Source organism: Trachemys scripta, chromosome 3, assembly GCF_013100865.1.
Source record: "Trachemys scripta elegans isolate TJP31775 chromosome 3, CAS_Tse_1.0, whole genome shotgun sequence".
Taxonomy (NCBI): Eukaryota; Metazoa; Chordata; order Testudines; family Emydidae; genus Trachemys; species Trachemys scripta.
The window spans coordinates 98,845,856-98,863,065 of NC_048300.1; the positions used below are offsets into that span (position 1 = coordinate 98,845,856).

General features: G+C 40.9%; 1 protein-coding gene across 1 annotated transcript; it reads left to right on the top strand.

Annotated features, from left to right (window-relative positions):
• Window positions 1-850: 850 nt before the first annotated feature.
• On the top strand, window positions 851-16,670 carry FUCA2 (alpha-L-fucosidase 2). The gene is made up of 7 exons (XM_034765501.1): window positions 851-1,097; window positions 4,417-4,604; window positions 6,561-6,900; window positions 7,573-7,783; window positions 10,781-10,971; window positions 12,151-12,259; window positions 16,072-16,670. Exons 1-7 carry the CDS (start codon window positions 925-927, stop codon window positions 16,210-16,212), a joined length of 1,353 nt encoding a protein of 450 aa, XP_034621392.1. The 5' UTR covers window positions 851-924; the 3' UTR covers window positions 16,213-16,670.
• Window positions 16,671-17,210: the final 540 nt, after the last annotated feature.

Sequence of the window (17,210 nt, forward strand, 5' to 3'; positions counted from 1 at the left end):
CCACAGTTGTTTACAGTGGGAGAGGGGGGCTATCAAGCTGGGTTAATCAGAACTGGAGAGAATTCACAAGACGAGTGAGATTTTAAATGACTCTTTGAAACACAATGCAAAATCCTTCCCCTTAAGTGGGAGATTCTTTAACAAGGGCCTAAATTAAACACTGCTCCAAAATCCGGCAGTCTCTTCCCAGATGAGACTCTACAGAACTCATAGTTCCAGGGAGGAAAGTGGGCAGGCTTATGGTTTAATTTTCCTTAAGTGACAACATTTATAAATAATGAGAGGTAAATTTCCTTTTTTCTTCGGGACTTTTCATAATGCATCGCTCAATCTCTATGCACCCACCAGGCTAGTGATCATACTGTATGTAACAGTAGGTCTGTCTTAAACCAACTGCACTTGGAACAGGGCAACGAAGTCCTGGCCCTGGATGGTGCAGGGGTGTGAGGACTCCGGCTGGGGATGTGGGCTCTGGGGTGGGGCCAGGGATGAGGGGCTCAAATCCCATCGATTTATATAGCAATTGAGGGCAAACAGCACCAGGTTGAGTCGTTAAAACAGTGAGTGTGTGCACTACAAATTTCACACTGCCCATTTATCCTGGGTTCCCTAAGAGACACTAATGTAGGGCCTGATTTCAGCTTCCCTCCAAGCCTCCTTTCCTTGCTCTGCAAGCCTGAAAAAAAAAATCAGACTCAGAAATTCTTCTCGTAATCTCCTTGTCCTCCAGTGCCCCGCCCTTGCTAAACATTGCATTAAACTGCATCCAGCAGCCTAGGTGGGTGTACTAAAAAGGAGCAGGAAGCAGCCCTGCCTGTCGCGGGCTGTCATCTGACTGCTCTCACGTGAGACATTAAACACACCACCCCCAGCCAACGACTGCTGCTCTCCCGAGTCGCAGGCTGCATCCTCCCGTTGCCAGCTATGCTGCTCCTCTTTCTGCTCCTTTCCCCGCAGGGATGTAGTGCGCGCTATGATCCTACCTGGGAGTCTCTGGATTCCAGACCACTTCCGACCTGGTTTGATGAAGTCAAGTTTGGCATCTTCATCCACTGGGGCGTGTTCTCCGTGCCCAGCTTCGGCAGTGAGTGGTTCTGGTGAGGCTTCCATGCGTTTGACTCTCAGCTCTTCACTTCCTCCTTTATGCCTCTTTAACCTCCCCTTGCTCTTTCTGTCGACAGAGCAGCCTGTTGTTCTTTCTTCCTTCCCTAATGAAGCTGCATCCTGTAGTAAACAACCTGTCACTCTCCCTTCCCTCCCTCCCTCCCCCAGTGAATGTGATAATTATTCCCTTGTCTCTTAGCAGTAAAATCTGGCAAAACGTGATTTTCTGAAGGCAGAATTTTGCCAACACATAGTAGAGCTGCAGGGGATGGGTTGAAACAGCTCTTTGATGTGGGCTGCACTTTACTACTTAATTTTTCTGGACAAAGAATAAATATGATATCTTGACTGCCTTTGATACCAAGTACAATTTAAGAGAATTTTCTTAGTACAGTGTAAAATATTCTTGGCTGAAATGCTATCTCTAGTTTGAGAGTGTTAATGCTGTTTATTCTCTTAACTCCTGAAAGTATTCATGCATCTGATGTAGAGCAAAAGGGCTCTACCTCAAACATAAAGGTACCAAATGTACCAAAAATAGAAAAGAAAGCTTTGACCATGATACAGATCCTTCCAAAAGAAAGGTTATGGTTGAAATGTCATTGCAAAAAATTACTTTTCCTGCCTAGTATATTAACCATACAGATCCATCCACTGGCAAAACTATCCTCCTACTGTGTAATACTTCCAAATCCTCACTTACACTTTCAATGGCAGTTGTCCTCAAACTTTTATATGCGGATCTTTATTTATGGGCTGGGCACTCTGTGCAGTCATTTGGAAAATAATGAAGTTCTATAGGCTGTAAATGAGGGCAGAATTTCCCCATAAATAGAAATGATCATCTTGTAAACCCCTTCCTCTCCTCAATCCTGACTGCAGACCTTCCTATGATAACTACAGTGCTTGATTACACAAAAAAGAAATATTAAGGTAGTACAAGATTAAAATAAACTCACTTTAATGCAATGGATGAGGCTGCTTTGTTATGTCCCCTCATTTTGTATTTGAGCTGTTATTTATTAGCCATGTATCAGATTTTGCTCTTACATTGGTGTAAATGTGGAGTAACTATTGACTGTAAATAGCATTTACACCTGTGGTTTACCCTAATTTACCCTGTCATTACAGCCTTCTCTTTGTCAGTACCAACTTTCTTCCTTGGCCTGCAGTTGCTCCCACTTCTCTGATCTCAGCAGATCACTTTTCAGTTTGTTTCTTTTGTAATTTCAGTTCCGTCAGTTTTAATGTCATTAGCCACCTGTGCATGGCAAAGGAGACGAGAGAGGAAGGTGGGGTCAGTTTCCTTAGACACTAAAATGTCTTGAGATTGCAACTATTTTTCCACAGGAAGATTTCTGGGCCTTTTCGTACAGTTTTTCCCCACAAGGAGCCAGGTTCTGTTCTCACTTCTGCCCATGTTAATTTGGGGTAACTTTATCGGTATCAGCAGAGTTACTCTGGATTTACATGAGTATTGTTGAGATCAGACTCTGATCCTCGAATTGGGATTTAAACACATTTTTAAAAAACTCAGTTTATTTTCCTACCCAATTTTGAATTATCAGTGTATGTCTAAGCTTACCAGCAGGTCTCTGCTGCTCTGCCTCACTCTCTGAAACCTAATGACTGTAACCCCACAAACCCTTACTACTGGCCATAGCATTTCTACGGTGACAAACTCATGCTATCCGTACTATGCCCATAGACGGGGAACTGTTTATGTAGTAAGCAGTATTGTTGTAGCCATGTCGGTCCCAGGATATTAGAGACAAGGTGCATGAGGTAATATATTTTATTGGGCTAACTTCTGTTGGTTAAAGAGACAAGATTAAGCACTACACAGAGCTTGTTTCTTTAACCAACAGAAGTTGGTTCAATAAAAGATATGATTTCACCCACCTTTTTTCTCTATGTGGAAAACACTAATCTACAGGGCTGGTGCTGGACGTTTTGCTGCCCTAGGAATTCCCTCCTGTAATTGGGCTGGCATCCACCTCTCTGGTTGATACATGCCTGCAATCCCTCCGCTTTGAACAGGGGGAAGCACTCCCCTGGCCAATGGTTCTTTTGGCGGGTCTTCAGTGACTGAGCCCTCCAGCCGAGTCTCACACACTGTCCCCCCTTCTGAGGTATACAGTCTCTAGTTCTTGCTCATGGCCCCATAGCACAAGGGCATCCTTCCCAGAGGCACTGCCTTCTTTAACAGCCCAAGAGAGGTCCATCTCAGTACCCTCAGTTGGTGTCCTTTCGGCAGCCCTTGTCTGGGCACACTCTTCAACCAGACCAGCAGGGTCCATCATGGTACCCTCACCTGGTCTGGTGAACTTCTGGGCTTGGTCCCCTGGGCTCAGCCTGCCCTCACTGATCTGTCCACAGTCCTGCTGCTCTTCCAGCCAGGCACCCACTTCTCTCTCTGTAAGCTCCAGGCAGCAACTGACTGCTCTGCTGTTTCTTTTTATATGGCCCTCTTGCCCCCGGATTGGTCGCTTCAGCAGCCCCTCTGATTGGCAGTTCCTCTAAAACCACTTTAGGCTGCTGGAAGGACTTCTCCTCTGCGCTTTTCTGGAACAGGGTATGGCAGGGCCATGAGGCTTCTAGACCTAGTCCACCCTGTCACACCTCCTCATACCTGTGTTGGTGTGGGGGGACAGCCACACTGGAGTCATGCTTCTGTCTATGCTGCAATTTTTTGCTGCTGCTGATGTGGGGTATGGGCCATCCTTAAAGAAGCAAAACTCCCTAAAAACTGTGCTTCGGGTGGAGGTAGATGGAGCAGTGAGATGGCTGTCATCCCAAGTAGCTACTGCAAAGTGGTGGTCCCCTTAAAGAGGCAGAAGCAAAAAAGCTGTGCTGTGCTGGTATGGCTGCTCTTAATCTTCTACAGGGGGTGCACACTTAAAGAAGTCCATAGCTGTGCTGGCCCAGAGTAGGGATGTTCCTACAAAACGGGCACCCAACGTAGCTGCCTACATCCCACACCAGCCCTGGTTGTAAGTTTTCAGCATTTGGCCCCTAAATAAGACTATCTTTATTTTCCCCACTCCCATCAAATTTTAGCTGGTGTACAACACAGCTCAGTAGGAAACACTGGGAGTCCCTCAAATGAAGTCCTTGAGTAAGGTAGACCAGGGTGCCTCCAAATATCAAGGCTATTATTGCCTGAAGCAGTTTTATTTTATTTCCAGTGTCCTTCCACAGTATGTCTGTGTCAGTGTGCACTGCCCTTTAGAATGGCAAAACAGGAATTGATTATTTTAATTATATATATTTTTAAAATGTCATTGGATATTTTTATTGTGTATTTGGAAGGTGGTACTGGCAGAAGGAAAAGAGACAGCCCTATGTGAAATTTATGGAAACAAATTATCCTCCTGGCTTCAGTTATGAAGATTTTGGCCCTTTGTTTACAGCTGAGTTTTTTGATGCCAACCAGTGGGCAGATATTCTGAAGGCTTCTGGTGCAAAATATGTTGTCTTGACTTCAAAACATCATGAAGGTAAATACAATGTGCACAAGTGCTGGCAACTGTTGCAGTTCGTGGTTCATTTCTTCTAGCAGAAGAAAAACCCAGGTGAAGCTATCTTGTCCAGCTGGCTAGATGCTAAAAATCTGGCAAGAATAAAAGTGGTATTTGTTAGCCCATATCCCCTATAAAAGGCTGGAACATTGATATAAGGAAGAATTTGTTATCACATTACTCCTTCTGCTATAGGTTGCAATAACTGAAGTTAAGAGTGCTGCAGAGCTTCCTACAACAGCCACAGAAGTTGTTAATGTCTGACTGTTGCGTAATTTAGCTCTAAGCTTTTTATTGCTTAATGAACCACAAGAGTAAATTGTGTTCTGTTTCATATAGGACAGTATTGTGTGCAGAGTTTGTCAGCTCTGTACATTTCTCCAAGAAAGGTACAATATGCTCTTGGGCGTCGGTTGCAGATTCTGAAATATGCACAATTATATTTTAACATTAGTAGCTTGATTTCTATTATTACTGTTCCAGCTAGAAGCCCAAATCAAGATCAGGTCTCTGTGGTACTAGGTGCTATACATACCCATAGTAAGAGACAATCCCTATCCCAAAAAGTTTACAGTCTAAATGGACAAGATAGACAAAGGCAGTATTATCATCACCATTTTACTGCCATTTATCATCACCATTTGGAAGACTGACACACAGAGATTTAAGTGACTTTCACAGGGTCACACAAGAAGTCTGTGGCAAAGCAGGGAACCAATCCAGACTGCCCGAGCTTTGGTCCTGTGCGATCACCACAAGACTGTACTTTCGCCCTTTGTACTCTTTTCATCTTCCTCCTTTTGATAAATCCTATCAAACTTCACAATACCACATCTTGGCAGGTCCACAGAGGTAGCAATTAGTACTGGAATGTCAGATACTCTCTGGCCCAAAACCTAAGACTGTAAGCAGCTTGGTAGGCTTGCATCAGTTCTTAGGAGAAGAAAAATCTCACAGTGATATTATCAAAGCAATGGCCTGCTTTTCCACTCCATCAGGTCTGTTGAACAGCTTCTTTTGTGGCCTTGAGCAAATATATTAACCTGTTTGTCTTACTAAAATGGGGATGGTATTGACCCAGTTCCCAGAAGTGCTGTGAAGATTTGTTAGATAATGTTTGTAAAGCTCCTTGAAGATGAAAGTCTATCTAGCCTTTCTGGCCTTGGTCTAGTCTGGTTTAGGCTTAGCTGAAATGCAGCAGTATTGAACATGCCTACACTGGGCTGCTGAGTTATAAATCCAGATACCTGAAAAGTTAAAGCCACTGGTACTTAATGTTAGGTTTAGCTTTTTAAAGGCTACTCTAGATTTTCCCTCTGCCCAGATAAATTTATTGAGAGCTTGATTAAACTTTTTAATATGTCAGGGAGCATTTCATAAGATATAACAACCAAGAGAGCAGAAGGGTCTTGGAATGCAAATGATAGAGGGGAAAGTTTTTAAGTCACTGAATGTATCAAATATTTTCCTATTCTTGGATGTATATTGAGATGATATATTTGATGCATCCAAGCAATCATCAAGATGCCCCCCAAAAGTGGCAGTGTTTATACCCTGTTTACAAAGAAAATCTGTGTGGAATGAACACTTAATATGAGGAAAGAATAACTGTCTGCTTAGTGGAGAAAGTGAGAGTTGTGTTATTTGTAGACATGGTTCTTTATATAACAATTTTTAAGCAACATTTTGATATTGGATTCTTCTAAAGGAAGGAATATTATGGTTATACATAACTAGAGATTTCAGTGATAGGACAAGCAGAAGTGGGGAGAACCTAATTCTTCTTTCTGGGGAGCTGCAGAAGAGGGGAGAGCCTAATTCCTCTTCCTGGGGAACTGCAATCAGCATGCGTGTTTGACTAATAGCATAGCATATATAAGAATATGCTTACAGTGCTTTTTATTCTCTTTTTATCCTTCAACTTTCTTTTTCTAGGTTTTACTTTGTGGGGGTCCAAATACTCTTGGAATTGGAATGCGGTCAATGTAGGACCAAAACGGGACATTGTGGCTGAACTAGCAACATCTATTAGAACCAGGACTGATTTGCACTTTGGGCTGTATCACTCTCTCTTTGAATGGTTCAATCCTCTCTTCCTTTATGATGCCTCCAATGTATTCAAGACAAGACAGTTTCCAACTGCCAAGTCATTGCCTGAGCTCTATGAGATTGTGATGAAATACCAACCAGAGATCCTCTGGTCTGATGGGGATGGTAACGCACCAGATACTTACTGGAACAGCACTGGGTTTTTAGCCTGGCTGTATAACGACAGGTATCTTGTTTTTATCATATATTTAGCCCTTACATTGGAACTTTGGCCAGTCTATAGCTTCTGTCTCATTTTCCATATATTGTGTGGGTTCCCTTGTTTCCCTTAATGGGCACTTAACCATGTCATCTCCCACTTAATTCCCCTGCAATATAAGGGATCAAGTCAGGGAAGAGTATTCCCTTTAACAACCAAATAATTAGACATGGCTGAAAAACTGTGAACATTTTCATGAAAAATGTCAAGCAGGTCCACAAGTTGTTCCATTAACATGGTCTGCCCATTCTATCTATTTTTATTCTCCTGTAAGTAACAGTCATCTACCATGATGGCAAGTAGGTGGTTTTGTTAAGAATATGATCAGGACACTTTCTTCACAGACTGTGCCTTTGACTCTGCACATAAGGCACAGTGTATATTGAAGGATCTGTACTGCTATCTATTTCCATGGCAGACCGTCGGAGTGCAGAAGCAGGTCCATTCGCTACTCTCATTCTGTGTAAGACCTCAGAGACAGAAATCTCAGTCCAGATTTCTTACCCATTTGCATTGTGTAAAGAGGAAAATTAGGAATACAGAAGACATCTTGAATGTGAATTTCTGGGGAAAAGAGCTGACATTTAGTCTAAATAATTAAAAATCATACCCATTTGTTTAAAATGTCTGTAATTTCAGCCCAGTTCGGGATACAGTTGTAACAAATGATCGTTGGGGAATTGGCAGCATTTGTAAACATGGTGGATACTACACCTGCAGCGACCGCTATAACCCAGGACACCTTTTGCCTCATAAGTGGGAGAACTGTATGACCATAGACAAATGGTCATGGGGTTATAGGAGGAATACGCAGCTAAGTGATTACCTCACGATTGAAGAACTGGTAAAGGTACAGTAAGACAGAGATATGGTATACAACATCTGGTCATTACTTCTGATTATTATAGTTCACCAATGTAATGGTAAGAAATAACTTACTATGTGATCTCTTGATGATCGTTTCCTTTGATTATATTATCAAACTAAGTTCAGTAATGGCTCTACCTTAACTATGGTTTGATTCTCCTCTCTCTTACACCAGTTAGACTTCAGTGGAATTACTTGTAATTTACACATGTATAAGCAAGATGAGGATCAGGCTCATAAATTCCACTCAGTTACTTTTATTGCACTTCTGTCTTTAAGGTTCTCTCTGCTCCTACACTATGGTAACAAATATGAAGTAATAATAATTCCGTGGATATTTAGTATTCTTCTAAGTATTTTATGCAAATTACACACTTTAAGTGTTTGTGGCATTTAAATACAAAAGAGTCATTATTGTTTCTGTAGTTTTCTATTCATATCTCCCAGAATATTCTGCCAGCAACACTCGGGGAACCAATCCTGCTGCCACTGAAATCAATGGCAAAACACGCATTAAATTCCATAGAAGTGGATGGGCTTTATGATTGCTGAATCCCTGTTTACACAGCATACAGCTAATTGTTTCCAAAAAAGAGAGTCTACATTCATGCAGTGCAAAGAGTGATACTCTACATTTAAATGTTGCTATTTCATAAATACAAAAGGATAAAAGTTTTCCAAAGACAGGATAGAAATATGAATGTTTCTTACAGATTGGTGGAAATAGCAATCCAAGACTGACTTTGTTACATCTAACCCAGATTTGAAGGCTGGTCCATGTTGTGGAATTTGGGTTTGCCTGTCCCTCTTCCTTCTTTTCTCATTTCACCCTCAACATCACCTTATGAGTTTGACAACAGACATTGCTGAGAACAGATTGCTGACTCATCCAAAGAACCCAAATACACTTCTGTCTCCACCGGCAACCTTCATTGCCCTCCAGAATTCAAAGGGTGCTCCCAAACTTACTACTTGCACACATTTAGAGACAACTAGATCAGATCAACTAGAAACTTTAATCTCTGAGGAGTAGTCACAACACAGTGAAACTTGCAGTTGTTGTAATACGCAGCTATTTTGTGTGTGTGGTTAGTTTGATATTATCACATAACCCAAATCTAGCTTTCGTTTGATGGCTGGACTTTGCAGTCTAACAGCTGGGTTAGAGTTAACAGCTAACAGTCTAACAGCTGAGTTACATTTTTATCTTAGGTGTAGGTCTTACATGTAATTTCTTACAATTTTTTAAATAATTTAAGATGGAACTAACCTTAAGTATAATGCAAGCTATCAGTGTCCACTAGTTTAAAAAATCTGCGGGTATAAATATAAAAATATGAAGGTGGCCTTTTCTGAGGCATGAAAGAAAAACCAAGATAAACCACAGTAAGAGCTATCAGTACTTGCCAGGTAGAAGGAAGTGAGATGTAGCCCTCAGCAGTCAGCTACAAAATAGCAACTTAATGGTTGTAGCTGTTTCGCTCTTCCCAATGTAAAGGGCCAGTTGCCAGAAAAGCATGCTAGTAAAGGTTCCAATAGAAGTGTGACCACAGACTAGGATTTCAGTGACAATTAGTTAATCACAAAGGAAGTAGTTCCTAGGGAATGGGTTGAATTTCTGCTGGCTAATTCTAACTTCTCCCACAGGTAATCCTGTAAAATCTGTGATAATAAAACTGATGTTTTATTGATCCTACCAATTCGAGACTTCCAAATGAACCTACAAAGTCATTTAATTGGTGTATTAACAACTAAGTCCTTCTACAGGTTAAGTAATTTGATGTACAGTATGTCAAACAAAATATTATGTCCAAGAAAGAAACAAACATTCATACAGATATATGTACATATTGTACCTCATATACCCAAATTTGGAGGAGATCCTGTAGCTTTTCAACACTTTAATGCCTGCTGAAGTCAATGAGAATTTTACCTAATACAACAGTAGGGAATTATTTCAGAGTGCATGGGCTCCAGGTGTTCATCAGTCTTCGGTGTGAGAGAAATGCAAAAGGCTTTAGTATATTTGGTTGTTTCAGGAATGACTTCCTTGTTACTTTGCATCTGGGTTTTTTTAGGTGTTTTATTTTCCCCAATGCAATCCAATCTTTTACTTGCATTTTTAAATTAAAATACTTTGTTCATGAAAGTTGGATATGCAGATAATTCTGATTTAAAACAAATTAGCAAGATAGGATAGGATCCTGATCCTGCAACTGGTTCTTTGCAGGTGGACCCCTGCACCTGCATGGAGCCTCATTGAGTTCAAGAGGGCTTTGTGCAGACACAGGAGGTCCACCCACCTGAATTCAGTTGCAGGAACGAGGTCTTACTGTGTAAGCTCTCTCCTAATAGTTTAGGTGCTGCAGTTTACTTTAAACTCCTGTATTAAATACAAAATAGTTCTGAAAAGAAATGAAAAGTATTCAGCTGCAGAAACCAAAGATATTTGTTTAATTCATTTTATTCTGCAGTACAAATAGTTTTTTTTTAGTGTAACTAAAGAAGTAAGATTGTGTGAGTGTGTGTGTGTGTCTCAGTACTCTTCACAGTATCCAACTACAATCCCAGACTCTGACCACCATTTCAGAATATCTGGATGTTTACAATATAAAACGACTGATATCAGTCATCAATAGGGTTCAGAATCAACCCCCCAGTTAAACAAATGGGGAGCAGATAATTCATAATGCAGACAGACTGAAAAAATGCAGAGTTAGTCAGGCATCACAGAATGAGATCACATTTGGAAGGTTTTCTTGAGCCATAAGAGCTAAAAATGTTACATTTTTAATGGAAGCTTAAATTTTGTAGAAACTATTGGAACCACTAACGTATTGCAATGTCAAATACTGATTCAGCCCTTTCAACCCATATGTGTAGAGCAGAGTACGCTACTAAGTTTTGGTAAGAACACCAAACAATGTGTATGCCTTCATTGGCCATAATCTTAACATTCTGACTTTTCTAAATGTTTCAGCAACTCGTAGAAACAGTATCATGTGGGGGAAATCTCCTGATGAACATTGGGCCCACCCATGATGGTCGCATTGATGTTATATTCCAAGAACGCCTAAGGCAGATAGGTGACTGGCTGAGAGTCAATGGAGAAGCCATTTACGGAACTAAACCATGGAGAACTCAGAATGACACTGTCACACCAGGAGTATGGTAAGACTAGTGAAACAATATGCAGAAAATATAACTATTGAGACCCTTTTGTGAAATTGTCCAATTTCTAGTGGACAAGTATTTACAATAAAGAAACCACTACCTTAATTTGTATGCTATTTGGCTGTCTCAGAAAAGAACCCTTTCGGCAAGCCAAGGTAGATGCCTAAAGGAAGAATATATATACTGGACATTAGTGACGTTAGTACATCGTAATGATTAGGGGAAAAAAACTGGGAGACGAGAGTGCATGCTTCCAATACAGACTGAAACAAAAGCTCGATGTGTATCTTTGGCCTATTTATGCCTCTTAGCCAAAGTAGCAGAAAAACTAAAGCAGGACCTAGGAATTGCTGTAGAATATTGATTGATACAATATAAAACTGCTTATAAGAAGTAAGTCAATATCACTATCATGAGAAGGACAGACATGTTAAAGCACTTTTTTTTAAAAATTAGCCACTTTTTTTAAGGATCCTTAGAAAGAATGCCCCACAATAATAGCTTCCAAAGCTGGAATTTGTTTTAAAAAAAATCCTAGAAAACAACTCTGATCAATACTAGGATGGCCATGACCTCTGTCAAATTGAGTATGATGGATAGATTATTTGGTAAAATAATGGTAATGTCATTTCTGGTGAAATCACCCATCAAATTTACCCCTTTCTAATCTCTGGACCTTTCTCTATTCCTAAGCTTCTATGCCTTTGCTGTGCCAGTAATCCACAACCAGCTCTCATCTGCATTTTGGCCTTACTGCTTCTCCTTCCCTCGTGGGCCGTTCTGTACTCCTGTGCCCAGCATTGGCTATTAAATATAAATATCACGTCTAGAAACAATAAAAAGCCGGAAGTAAAACTCATGAGAAACATTAATATGTAAGAAGAGAGAGAGAAATGTTACAAATATTTGTACAATTGTTTGGTAGAGAATAAACTATACTTGGAAAAAAGATCTGCTGGAATCCAAACTTTTTTTAATAGTAGTTTGGCAGGGCGAGGACTGCATTGCAGTAGTTCTGATGTGAACAGTTCTTGTGGTGTTTGTGACCCTAATTGCCCTCAACTTTTAAAATTCCTTTTCCAGTCCTGAAATCTTTACATGTACATTACTCTCAACTGTGTAGATAATTACAAGAAAAACTGGACATAAATTATATGACTCTCCATGTCCAACCAGGTACACGTTCAAACCTAAAGAAGAGACAGTCTATGCCATTTTCCTTAATTGGCCAATCTCAGGGACTCTGGTACTTGATGACCCAAAAACCATCATTGGAGAGACACAAGTAAGTGACCACTGTCTTTTTTGCTACTTCTGTGAGCTTTCTAACGCATTGTCTATGAATAAATAAAGGAACATATTCATAAGATAGGTCAGAATATATCTGAAAAATGTACAGTCAACCCTGAACATTTTTGTTTTCAAATAATGCATACCTGTCACCATTGGTGATATGTAAAAACAGAATAGAATATGTTGGAAAAAAGGGAAAATTCTCTTACCTGTTAACTTTCAGTCTAGGACCCTCCACATCAGAGTTCATAGTAGGGCGTTTTCTTGCTCCATGCCAGCTGGGGGGCTGAGCAGATCTTTGCTCTAAGCCTGGGCTTAGGACCACCTCTTAGGAAGAACTCCCCAGGATGATAGCTTCCAAAGCTGAAAAATGCTAACTATATTCAAGTGTAGAAGTGCTGTTCAACTCAAACCTCCCACAGCAGAGCCTTGACATGAAATTCAGCGATTTCCTGGAGGAATACCCACTTGCCTTTCAAACTACTCAACAAGCAAGCAAGAGGCAGACACCCCTCTCCAGCAAACTTAACGCAGTTCTCCATAGGGAAGGTCTAGCTGTCTGACCTGAAGGTTCCGAGAATGCAAATACACAGTAAGACAGAATTGTCTCTGTCTGAGGACTTGTCTTCACTACAAGGAGATCATTGCTGCTGCAATCAATGCAGTGGGTGTCGATTTAGTGGATCTAGTGAAGACCCGCTAAATTGACAGCAGAACGCTCTCCAGCTCCCCGAGAAGAGTAAGATAAATCGACCATAGAGAGCGTTTCCCATCAACGAAGCACAGTGAAGACACCAGGGTACATCGACCTAAGCTGGAGTAGCGTAACTTAGGTTGACTTACACTGGTAGTGAAGACAAGCCCAGTCCCCTCCATGTCAGACAGCCTTCACAGTGGCATGCAAAAAGCAGCAAGTCATCCCTTGGGAGGGTGGAGGATTCAGTTTACCCACATAGAATTGTAAAGGAACTTAAGGGTAACTGGGGCACCCCATTCAGTAACAGCCTTCTACTAAATGCTGCCTCAGCCTGGGTGAGAATGTCAACTTTACGGTGCTTGAGAGTGTGGATGGATGACTGTGTAGGAATCCTACACACCTCCTCATAAGATATGTGTGATCTCTCTGCCTACAAATGTATTCTGGGTTTGTTTGTTTTTTTCGTGTCCTTCCTCTGAAGGATCAGAGACTGTCACGGCTGGAGCTGGGGCACTGTTGGGGTGGGCCGTTGCTCTGGGGTGACCCTGAGCATTCTCTCTCTCAGGTGCTGGGCTGGCTGGTTGTTGCTCACATGCTCAGGGTCTAATTAATCACCATATGTGGGGTTAGGAAGGAATTTCCCCCCAGATTAGATTGGCAGTGATCTTGGGGTTTTTTTGCCTTCCTCTGCAGCATGTGGGTGTGCATCACTTGCCAAGATTATCTGAGTATATCTCAATTAATGCCCTGCCTTTCCCCTCAGTATCCCAGCTGATGGGTTAAGCTGCACTGGATGTTAGTTTAAGCTTGGTCCCTTTTGCACAGTTCTCTGTGTATTGGGAGTTTGAGAGGAGAGTCCATTCACATCTAAAGCAGGTCTGAGAACCAAGACCTGAGGGCTAAGGAGAAGGTGAGTGTTATCACCATGGCCTGTTCCCTTTTACTCTCAGAACCTGTGTATTCGACACTTAGTTTGGTGCAAGCTGAGGTGTAAATTAAATATCTGTGTGGACCCTGTTGCTGCACACAAAAAGTTCCCTAGTGTCTTTAATCTACTCCCATAGCAAATCAGGGTAGATCCAGCTCACTATGGAACTTTTAGTGCCTGGCAGCAAGGTCCACACAGACACTTCATGTGCGGCAGGCTCGTGTGACATAGATTTACACCCCTGCTTGCTGCGAACTAGTGTTTTGTGTCAAAAGACCCTCAGTGGCTGAGGAAGGAATGGCATAAAGGAGGCCTACTTCTGACATAAGGGAGCATCTCTTTCATAGGTAGTACCTCTTAGTATTTTCAAACTGGTCATGGATGCAAATAGGTTCATCAATAGGCTTCCAACCGGGCCTGTGATGCCCTGAGTGGCTAGATGGTCTAGACTATGTTCCCTTGGTTCTAAGGGTGTCTTGCTGAGGCAGCCTACCCTGACTTATGGGAGTACAAGGGCAGGTGGTAATTCCTCCATCTCCAACAGATGTGGTGTTACACTCTCTTGTGAATAGCTTTTTGGCTGTTTACACCACTCTAGCCTAATGTGACTTTCCTCTTGACATGTCCAATTTTTGAGCAGCTGTTCTCACTTCAGCACACTTCCCCCATAATGACACCTTGGTGTATAAATGGGGATGCTTGTGTTACACACACACAGTGCTACTTTAGCACAAATTACAGTTGGCAACTGAATTACATTATCATGGCACTGAAGAATTTGGCCTGTGCGCCTCAGATGAAAGGCAAGGAATGGGGAGACTTTAAAATGAATAGATCATTCTTAGCTTTGCATTCTTAATCATTATTAGTAGCAGCATTATGGTAATGCCTAGAGGCCCCTACCAATACTGGAGCTTTAATGTGCTAGGCTTTGTACAAACATAATAAGAGAGATGTGCAGTCAACCCTGAACATTTTTGTTTTCAAATAATGCATACCTGTCACCTTTCATGATATGTGCCAACAATGCCATATGTAAAACAAAGCCAATGCTTTGACACAAGACCCTACTTCTTTTCTAAATATTAATACACCTTGTGACTTCAGCTGGTCACAATGCAATGTCAAAATTTCAGAGGAAGTGTAGTGTAACATAGACAAATAGGAAGTTATTTCAAAGGCTTGTTCAAAGAACACTATTGTTTTTTTTAAAATTTTTTTAATCTGCCAAAATTTTACTTACTGTTAACAGTGTGTGTAATGGACGTGTCAGTTGTACTAAATCAAACAATTACTCCTGACTTACAGCAGAGTAAATTGAGAATAGAATTTTTACCACCCCAAGTACAATAGTATAATTTCTATATAGCTACTTAAGTGATTTCCCCCCCCCACAAAAATCCTGCTTTCTAATATTTTTTAAATGAAGCAATAGTGTGTTAAAAAACCATTGATTTTCCTGAGCTGAGCAGAATGGTTATTTCCAGTACAATTCAGTTTAAAAGTAGATTCCAGAATATCTTATCTTTTAATAAAACAAAAACTCCTGCTTCCCCTAAAATACCCATGTTGGCATCTGACTTCTTCCTATAGGCAAGAAGTAGTGCAAGTTTAAGAAACTGTTAACTAACTTTCCAAAAGTGTAACATTGCATTATGATGTTTGGAACCTTTTCATCTTTGTGTACATGTTCTGCTTATTCATCTGAACATTGCTTGTGTATAGTCACTTTGCTCTATTTTTGTGGTAGTATTTATTTAAAAAATGTAAACTACACCATAATTTGTAAGACAATGATCTGGTTTGTATTGTGAAACCTGGCCCTTTACATAGGGAGCTAGTGTCTCAAAATCCTTTTGATTTCCCATTGCCATCTGCATGTAGAACATAACCATAGTCTGGCCCAAATCATAGGACATAGTATCATTACATTTGCCATCTTATTTATATGAACACCTTAGAAGCATGTTTAGAACCTTTGGACATCCCCTGACCATTCATGTGGCTGGCACAGTGGTGCCTATAGTTAATCCATTATGTTAAAAAGACCTGTTAACAAAAAATATATGCATGTAATCATTGGGACAACAGTCACTTTGAATAGACTACGATTTGAATCATGGGAACAACAGTCACTTTGAATAGACTTCATTTAATTGTTTTTCCCTCCCTCCCCCAGGTGAAGCTGATTGGACATAAAGGACAACTGAAATGGGTTTCACTGGGAGAAAAGGGAATGACAGTGGCCGTACCTCAGCTAACCCCTAATCAGTTACCCTGTCAGTGGGGCTGGACTCTGCAACTGACTAATGTAAAGTGAATGATACAAACGGAGACTTCAGTTGTTGTTTCTTAACACACATTATTGAGAACACTTCATATTTCTAACTTGATTTTATATATACACTATATTGAACTCTCCATGTACAGCTGAAATTGGGATTGATGGGAGCAGATTTAATGCAAACAAATGCTGCTCCAGATTCAGCGGAACGAGGATTTGGCCCTTTCACTTCCAGCATTTAACCTCTTTGATTTGAAAGACTGGTTAGCTTTAAGTGGTGGGGTGGATTTGTAAGATTATATTGGACCTTGAGTCAGTGTACAAGCTTTTTGAAGAGATGAATTGAAACCAGTAGGTCAGAAATCTAATATTATGCTTCAAACAAGGTCCAATGTAATCTTGAGCAAGGTTGTGAATGTAGCCAAATTCTGCAGTGATAAGTTGATCATAAAGCAGATATACAGAGCAAGAGTTAGTTATACCAATCAGCCTTTTTGAAGTTATTTTGTGTACTTTTTAAAACCAGAAGTTTATTTTTTTCTAATGTAAATATTTCAGTTGTTTCCTCACCCTCTTTTCCACTCAAAAAAAAAGGAAAAATAGCCAAAAATAAAATTGATCAAAAACAAAGTTTTGAAAAAGTTTGTTATTGAAAAAAGGCCATTTTTCATTAAAAATAATTTCACATGAAAAAATTCTACCAGCTGTGGTAGTAAATCATGAATAAGGCACTTTCAACCACATTAGAAATACACTGAGGGCATGGCTACACTTGCAGATGTAGAGCGCTGTGAGTTAAACCAGCCTTCGGAGAGCGCAGTAGGGAAAGCACTACAGTCTGTCTACACTGACAGCTGCAAGTGCACTGGCGTTACCACATTTGCAGCGGCATTGGGAGTGGTGCATTATGGGCAGCTATCCCACAGAGCACCTCTTCCCATTCTGGCGCTGTGGCTTGTGGAAAGGGGGTGTGGAGTGCGGGGCATTCTGGGTCCTGTCCCAACGCCCCGTGATGCATCGGTTCGCATCCCAAC

Excerpts from the sequence above, each read along its gene's own strand:
- FUCA2 (XM_034765501.1), top strand. The coding sequence starts at position 925 with ATGCTGCTCCTCTTTCTGCTCCTTTCCCCGCAGGGATGTAGTGCGCGC. Across the intron at positions 10,972-12,150 it reads ACTGTCACACCAGGAGTATG|GTACACGTTCAAACCTAAAG; the intron begins GTAAGACTAGTG and ends ATGTCCAACCAG. Across the intron at positions 12,260-16,071 it reads CCATCATTGGAGAGACACAA|GTGAAGCTGATTGGACATAA; the intron begins GTAAGTGACCAC and ends TCCCTCCCCCAG.